The 9,053-nt window shown below is 42.5% G+C and overlaps 1 protein-coding gene across 1 annotated transcript in view; it reads left to right on the forward strand.

The window, feature by feature from the left end:
• The window catches only part of ADCY5 (adenylate cyclase 5), a 205,277-nt gene extending 197,177 nt beyond the window's left edge, over nt 1-8,100 (forward strand). Inside the window, exons 16-21 of the mRNA XM_042041493.1 lie at nt 592-618; nt 1,443-1,575; nt 2,701-2,964; nt 3,302-3,506; nt 4,196-4,320; nt 5,534-8,100. Coding sequence (XP_041897427.1) covers nt 592-618; nt 1,443-1,575; nt 2,701-2,964; nt 3,302-3,506; nt 4,196-4,320; nt 5,534-5,662 — 883 coding nt within the window. The 3' untranslated portion in view covers nt 5,663-8,100. The remainder of the gene's footprint in view (nt 1-591; nt 619-1,442; nt 1,576-2,700; nt 2,965-3,301; nt 3,507-4,195; nt 4,321-5,533) is intronic.
• Nucleotides 8,101-9,053: the final 953 nt, after the last annotated feature.

Here is a 9,053-nt window from a genome sequence, read left to right on the forward strand (position 1 = left end):
TCCCCCAGCAGCTCTGATGCACGTGGGTACTTTGCAGAATTGCCAGTAGTAATAGGAATGTGCTAAAGGATTTTCTTCAGTGTCCTTTTGTGTGATACTCAGAGCTGGGCACAAGCTGTCGTTGAGGAATGTGCAGAAGAAGGGAGCAGGATTAAAGGAATTAAACACATCTCCATGCCACAATAAAAGGAGCTATCCCTCACAAGATATTAGCCCAAAGCTTTCTTCCTTAGGTCAAATTTTGCAGTCTGACCTAATGAAGTAGTGATGGATGCACAAGCATTTGCCAAGCATCCCACACTGACATTAAAATCCCAAATTATTCTCTCACTCTTAATGCTTCTTAGATATTTTACCCACATTAACTATGTCATGTTATCACTCTGTGGAGTTTTGAGTGTAGCTCAGAAGGCCGTTTTTCTCCTCCCTCCCCCCCATCTTTTAGTGGTTTTCTGCTTCAAAAGAGCTGTAGCCCCACACAGTGTTAGAGGTGCCACACTGCAGAGGTGCTGTGCAATGATGTGTGGAAGGAAAAGAGCTGCAGGGAGTCAAACGCTCCACTGACCTTGTGTTTGTGCTTTTTTTTTTCAGCGTGGCTGCAAATGATACATCCTCATGGTGAGTCACTTTGGCATGAAATATTTTATAGGTTTTTGTTGGTAGGTATTTTCTGTTCACAAGGTGCAATATCAGCACACTGACTCACCAGCGGTGTCTGCTGTTTGTGCACTGCTGTGAGCTGGTACGACACACTGCAGATGCCCTGAGTGGACTGAGTTGCCCTTTTGTACGTATAGCTACTCTCAGAGCATCCTCTTTCCTGTGGGACTTACGTCAGCTTGCTTTATAGAACACCTCAGGGCTTATTTGTAATACAATTCAAAGGTTTTATCAAAATATTTTCATACTGTATAACTCCATAATTTATAATTAACAGTTTTTATTTGCCTGCTTGTCAGAAGAGATGTGAATGTACCTTAGTGCTCTTTTCAGCTTACAGAGCACTTACATGACAAAGCCCATTAAGAAGTGACTAATTAGAGAAGCCATGAGTTAGAACAGTTCCAGACTCAGGAGCCTGACTAAGCCAGTGCAGAAGACAGGGTGAACACAGTCTGAGGGGCTATCAGCATTTCGGTGTTGTTACCCTGAGCATGTGTGGCCATTCTCAGAAGAGTGGCCTTTATATTGATGACAACCCTTTTCTAAGAAATTGGATTACATTTCCAATTTCCAACTCCTCCTTTAGAAACTGGCACCCATGAGCCAGAGTCCCCAGCTTTTTGCAGGTATTGTTTATCCATTTACCAACACAGGCTTTGAGGGGAAAGAAAAAAAACCTTTTCCTGAGAGGCTGGTTAGCCTTAAAGTGGGGAGTGCAGGGCGTGGCGAGGCTGTGTTCTTCCAGTAACAGGGAAGTTCTGCTCTCTCCTTGGCTGCAGCTCCCCAGTGATGACACGAGTCGCACTGAAGATTGTGACCCCTGTCATCATTACTGTCTTTGTCCTGGCACTGTACTTGCATGCCCAGCAAGTGGAATCCACTGCAAGGCTTGATTTCCTCTGGAAACTTCAGGTTAGTGGGTATTGGCTGTGTGGGAGGATCACACGTGGTCTTTGGTGTTAATATGAAATGACTGAGCTATTCACTGTCGAGTTGAGGAGTGTGATAAAGTGCCTTTGAATTTAATCTGAATCTGGCTTATAACTGGGCATGTTAATAATGCTCTGCTCTTCTCTGGTACTTTGCATACTCCGTGCTTCTCATCCCGGTTATTTCTTCAGCCCCTTTTTTCCTTGTAAATGCACTTTGGATGGTCCCCATAGTAAAGGGTTATACATCTGAAGGTTGAGATTAATGAATTTGGGCACCTGAGCTGTTACTGCTGCAGGAACATGTAATATAATACAATTTATAAGTATAGGAAGCTCATATTCACTGCTGAATTGTTTCCCAGAGTTCAGTGAGCTTTAGTTTTTGTGTTTAAGGGTGTGAAAGATTCACATTTGCATTTTCATTCACTTTCCTGTTACGCAGTGGGAACTGGCTCAATGTCCAGCCTTCATTAGCCCCCAGGCAGCAGTACTGGGTAACCAACACACTGTGGATAATGCCACACTGTGCTCCTGTCCCTGGGTTCACTGTTGGTGTTTTCACTACTTGTGCCCATGAGTGATGTTAGGGCACTGTATGTGATTGCCAAGCAAGCAGGACAGGCCTGGGCTCTGTCCAGCACTCATGGCTGGGGGGCCTCAGGACTGCAGGTTTTATTTAGATTGTCTACCTTCTGGGTGGCAGGACATCATTCTAATTATAGCTCTTTGTGGTTTGAGTTAGAGGCACTGAGGAAGCAACAATTAATTAAAGCTCCTTGGAAGCAGATAAACATTGTAATCCTCATTTAAAAATGGTAAAACAATGGAAAGGGTGAGCTAAGTGGTTACCCAGTTCAGGGCTCAGAAATACAATGCTGGATTCTGGCATTATTCTCTGCCTGCTTTTCCATACATGTGTGCACACGAAGAGATGGATTTTTCCACTGCAAAACACAAGTTTCTGCATCTCTCTGATTCTGCTCTCCTTTGCAGTTTCCCCTCTTCTATTTCTGCCCTCACTGCAAGTTAATTTTCAGCTTTTTTCCCCTCCCCGGAGCAGCTACCAAAAGAGTAAGTGCATCACTGTGTCTCCCCCCTAAACTAGGCCACCGAAGAGAAGGAGGAGATGGAAGAGCTGCAGGCTTACAACAGACGCCTCCTCCACAACATCCTGCCGAAGGATGTGGCAGCCCATTTCTTGGCTCAGGAGCGGCGCAATGATGAACTGTACTACCAGTCCTGCGAGTGTGTGGCTGTCATGTTCGCCTCCATAAGCAACTTCTCCGAGTTTTATGTGGAGCTGGAAGCCAACAACGAAGGGGTGGAGTGTCTGAGGCTGCTCAATGAGATCATTGCCGATTTTGATGAAGTAAGTCACAGAAAACCTGGGTGAACAGAGTGAACTGAATCCATGAGTTTAGCTGGGCTTTGCTGAGCTCGTGAGGGAAGGTGGTTTATCAAATCCTTGTGCCATGGTTCATTTCTCCTTACTCTAGGAGTCTTCAGTTTTATTTTTTTTTTCACACTGAAATCCCTTCTATTCCCTTGTCACTCCTCCGAATATCTAATCTCCTTTCTTCCTGTATCTTCCTGGCTCTGTCCACTACTTTGTAATGCTTGCAGCAAGGCAGGACATGTAGCACAGACATTACCAGCACCTGTGTGTTCATCAAGGTTTACTTGCTTCTTTTGCTCTTGTGACACAGATAATAAGCGAAGACCAATTCCGGCAGCTGGAGAAGATCAAGACCATTGGCAGCACCTACATGGCTGCCTCAGGCCTCAACGACTCCACTTACGACAAGGAAGGGAAGACACACATCAAAGCTCTCGCAGATTTTGCCATGAGGTTAATGGACCAAATGAAATACATTAATGAACATTCATTCAACAACTTCCAGATGAAGATAGGTAATGTCCGTGTGCTCACAGCATTCCATGCAGTGGTCATTCTGAGGTGGGGATTTTATGGAGAGTAAAAACCACAGATGTTACATTAGCTGTACAGTGATGTTGATTGTCTGGTGCCTGGTGACCACTTCGGCCTCTATGAAACATCACAGTCATTTTTTAGGGTAGGAGTAGCTCCTATCACAGCATGGTCTTACATAGTGGTTGAGCTTGGGCTCTTTTTTGCCCCTGTGCTTCCAGCTCTGCCATTCTTGGACATTGAATTGTCTTTCAAGTCAGGGAATAAAAAACGACAGAAAAAAAAGGGTGAGGATGTCAAGTGTGGCGTTTGTTCTGGAAGGTGCTGGGCTGCTGCCTCGCAGGCCCTCAGCATTGCAGCAGGTATGTACAGACTTCAAGTGAGCAGTTTGCTTGTTAGCCAGGTGGCAAACAAACTTCATCCCATTATCTGGCACTAGAAAGTAGCTCTGGATTGAGCAGATCCAGCCTGAGCTGCCAGTCACTTGGGCATAATGGATTAAAGAAGCCAAATTTTATTCTAACCTTTCTCTCCCCTCAGTTTGGCCATAGCTTTACATGTCAGGGTAAAGCACAGCTAGAACCAACGAGCGTCAGGGTGGGTTTTTGTTTTCTGAAAAATTACCTGCCTCAAGCAAATGGATCTGAGCTGATTTCTCCTCTCCTTCCAGGCCTCAATATTGGTCCTGTCGTAGCTGGGGTGATAGGAGCCCGCAAACCCCAGTATGACATCTGGGGCAACACAGTGAATGTAGCCAGCAGAATGGACAGCACAGGAGTGCCTGACAGGATTCAGGTAAGGCAATCCCTGGAAAACTTACCTAAATAAGCCTTTGTTTAAAAATTTGCACTTTAGTTCTGTGTGGAAGAGCTGAGCTGAGCTGAGCTTCCTTCCCCGTGTGCCTCACTGGCGCTGAGCACAGTCCTGTCTGATCCCTGCTCACATGTGCTGCTCAGCTGTGTGTGGTGGTTGTTTCATTTTCCAAGGGCCTGATTCAGATATGTACTTCTGTAATTCACTTTGCTGCTCACTGTGCCATGTGTGGTGTGAGGCCAGCAAGGGTCCAGGCATCAGCAGAATGGGGATACACAACAGAGAAAGAGGATTGTTTAAGGGGTTAATGGGACCTGTCTGATAATCACACATCTCCTTGGCCTTCAGACGTGACCTTTCCAGTGATTCAATTCCACTGTTCTGCTTTTGCTGAGCCAATGTTCACAGTAACAGAATGTCATTCCTTGGGAAAATACTGAAGGGTTATAAAAATAGAGCAGCTGATGTAAAGCCCAAGAGGGGCAGCCACGCTGTTTCCTTGCCTGTCAGTTAATTGCATTGTTATTTATGCATCACTCTTTAAGCTTCCCTATGAGATGGTCTGTAAAGACACCTGAAAAAGGATGAGAAAATACATTGCAATAAATAAATATCTCAGGAAATCTGGTCTTTAAACTTCTGTTGTTCTGCAGCACAAGTGATTATTTTTGACTAGCATCTGCAGAGACATTTGGATACTGGTTAGAGTATTCCATTTGATCAGTTCTCTCCCATTGCCCACTACCTTCTCCTTCATAAAAACAACCCCTGACTTCTAAGCTGTACATCCACTGTGTAACTTCTACGCAATTTTTGAGGATTCTTTTAGTAAGTTTGACCTGTTTTCCTACTGCCACTCCAGTGATACAATGAATGCATCTGAGTAGACTGAACTCCTGGTGTGTTTTTAAAAATGCAACTAATTTGTTACACTTTATCCAGTGACCTCCTTAAAAGCAGTTTTCCCAGTTGTGACGTGTGTGTGACATCTCTACTTTCTCAGGTTCTAATGGTTGTGTTTGTTCAGCAACTTGTGCCAACATTTCAGTTAGTGACTGACGTGCAAATGTTGATTGACTTAAGAAACAAAACAGTTGATCCTACTTTAATTTTGTCCATCAATTCCTCCAAAAGCAGATGGAAAGACTGTGTGGAAGACATGGCAAGCATCCATTTACTCTCGTTTATTCTGCAGGTAACCACGGACATGTACCAGGTTTTGGCAGCCAACAACTACCAGCTGGAGTATCGAGGGGTCATAAAGGTCAAAGGGAAAGGAGAAATGACCACCTACTTTCTAAATGAAGGGCCTCCAATTAGTTAGCAGCAACTGCAGCACCACACAAAGATGGATTTTGCATTACCCAGGATTGTGAATCGGAGAATAATTTTTTGGCAGTGAAGCTGAACATGTGGCTCGGTTGAATTTTCACCCCATGACTCTAGAGCTGGTATCAGCAAATTCTTTGGCCACCCATCGTGAAAGGCAAGAGCAAGAAACCACCTTGGAGTTGCTCCTGGCTGAGTGCTAAGTTGACCAAAGATGTGCGCTACAGAGTTCACAGATAAGACATGAATTCGGCATTTTTTAAAAAGGCTGCTACCACAGGATGGCATAAGAAGCTATTTAAATATTTATTGACGCAACACAACATTTACTTGGTTGAAGGAATGTATGATTCACTACAAAGCATTATTTTGGAATGGATTTGCACTCCCATAATGTTTCCATCCCATACTGCCAGCTATTTGAAGTGTACCACTGTGCTTTTATTAGCTGTTTTGAATGGGCTTTCAAAACTGACACCCACTGTTGCAGCACACAAAAAGGCCTTTTAGAAGGGCATTGGTAATGTTTTAGTGTGAAAAGACATTATAGCCTCGACCCCCTCTTTTCCCTTCTTCTCCATTGCTAAATGACTGCTCTTCTGAGTGGGGCTGGCACACCTGATGAAGGGGAAGATCAAGATAAAGGAAGATGGCTCTACAACCATATTTATTAAAAAGTCGTCTGTGCTCTTCTTTGGTATCTATCAGTTTACATGGGAAAGACTAGGTGTAAACAAGAGACACTTTGTGGGGGGAGCTCCCCTGAAATTTGTTGTGGGTTTTTTTGTATTTTTTATTTTGTAATATTGAAAACATGGAGATCTAACAGATATACCAAATTCTATATTTTGTAAATTATATATAAATTAGAAGGCAGGCTGTCCACACCGAGGTGTGGGGGGAGGTGTATATAACCTGTAGACTTTTGTGTAATTTTTTTCTGCGTAATACTCTGAACACAGACTTGGCAGTTTTCAGATTATCACTATACAATCAACCAACAACAAACAGGTGAGTTTCCAGGCTGAATCATGCATTTTAAAATGAAAATCCAGAAAAATCTACAACCCCAAAGAAGAGGAAAAACCCGCGGTAGTCACAGAGTTGTTCCATGCAGCATTCCAGCGGAGGGTGGCAGCTTCCCAATGGAAACGGGACCTTTGAGTTTTAGCTACTGAGACGGTATCAAACATGTCAAAAAGAGCTCTAACCTAATCTTCTAACTCTTAACAGGAGCTCTTATGAGAAAAGGAAAAAAAGCTCATTTGAACTTTTATTTTAAAAAAATAATTTTTCATAGATGGTCTTAATAGAATCCTGCTGAGCTGAGAGTTGTCTGACATTGTAACTGCCATGTGATTACAAGGAACTATGTGCTGCAGCATCGAGTTGACTTTCCTGTAGTAAGCACTTATTTAAACTGATTCACAGATTTTCAATTTTCAGGAATTAGGTGATCTTCAAAAAAAATTATGATGGCAAGTGTGTATATGAGCTGGTCGACCTTAAAATAGTGACACTGATACTGTGTTGGGCATCTTTATCACTAGTGGGGGGGTTTCTGAATAGTTCACTGTTACCATTTATGTACCTTTTTTAACTATTAAAGAAAAATCCCTTGGTATTTTATTAAAAAAAGAAAATAATTTTAAAAAAGCTATATTTTTTATATTCTATGAGGGGAAAGTTTTGATATTGAATTTGGCTAGCACTAAAAATTACTCCAGTCTTTTGACATTTAATAAACTTGTTTTCCACTCTTCTCAGGGCAGAATTATTGTAGTACTCACAGCATAATGATTGCACTATGGTGGTGGCAATTTCTTTTTTTCATACTCGACAATGAGAATAAGTGAAAATCCATGGACCTGTCTTAATTAATTTGCTCTATTGCTAAGCATGACCCAAGCATTAAGCCATTTAAACATGAGCTTAAATGGCATCGCCCCTTTCCTTCTCCCTTCCACTAGGAAACATCTCTGAAAAGTATAGTATATTGACTTCTGTAAAACTGCCAAGTCTGCCCTTGTACTATACTTTTGCTCCTTTACATCTTTCCTGGTTTGCAAAATACCTAAGTTGCATCACGCTGTTAAGCCTTTCTCCCCTTCCTCCACCTCCCATCCCCTTTGTCCCTCATTGAGTTTCATTATCTTCATGCCATACACTTGCTTTTAGGTTTGCTCTCTGCTTTCCAAAAGTCTGCAGTCTTCTTAACTTTTGATTCATCTTATGAAGTTGTGTTGTCAATGAAATTTCAAGTCCCCAGTATCTCTAGCTGTGATTGTTGACAGTGTGTCATGATCATTTCAAGGGGTATTCACACACTCTTTTACTCTGGATCTTGCAAAAATGGATACAGTTATGATTTCCCATGGAAATTGAAATCTATTTAAGTAATTTAACTATATTAAACACTGTTTCACTGGTAAAGTGTCTCTGTTTTATTTTAGCTGCATCTGGCTGGTGGGATCAGATGTAAGTTGTGTAGGAGATGCTGGATCTGCAAGTAGAAAAATCCAGGTCTTGTCTGGCACTGATGGATGCCCTGGTCCTTTGCACTGCCCAGTTATGGAGCCCCAAGGGCTTGGCTACACAGCAAACATCCCCTGGGTACTTCCTGTGCACCCACTGCCCCTGGAATCAGTGTCAGGGCAGCTGACAAAATATACTGGCATAATTGAACTGGTTAAATTTGTTTGTGTGTGTCCTACTAAAAAAAAGAAGTTTGTATTTTAAAATGCACATCACCTTTGCCAAAGAATTTCCCAGGTACCTCAGTACTTGTCCTCTCAAGGACACTGAAGGGAGGCAGCACTGCTGCCAATGCAACGTTTGCAATCTTTACAGGTAAAAGTAAACACTACATATAAGTGTACCAATTAACAGGAGCCTGAGGCAGAGCTGAGAAACAAAACCTTGCAGCTTCCAGCTGACTTCTTTTAGTTGAGAAGACATTACACAGGCAGCTAAAAACCAAATGCCCTATAATCTGTTATAGGTTAGGAGGGATTTTATGAGTGTACTGAGAACACAGCTGCAAGAACAGAAAGACATGAAGTATTTAAGGTATCAGTCTTTACCAAAGTTGGTGGAGAACTAGTTAATACTTTCTATGCTCTCCTAAATAATCATACAAATGGCAGTTTAGGACATTGCCTGATGTAAGCAAATTTTTTTAACCATCTGGAAAAGGGTATTTCCCAGGGGAGGGAAGGCAGGAGTCTCCAATGCTGTGCCCCTTTCATTCCAATTACTGTACACAGACTGGCTGAATAGTTTTCCCCAAATGCATCTTTTTCCCACACAGAAAGCATTTTGATGAATTTTGAGGTGTTTAGCCACTTATCCCCAACACAGATCTGGCTACATCAACTATCTGCCTG

Source organism: Corvus kubaryi, unplaced genomic scaffold (genome assembly GCF_017639235.1).
Source record: "Corvus kubaryi isolate FWS band 111438036 unplaced genomic scaffold, C.kubaryi_AGA036_p1.0 37396, whole genome shotgun sequence".
NCBI lineage: Eukaryota > Metazoa > Chordata > Aves > Passeriformes > Corvidae > Corvus > Corvus kubaryi.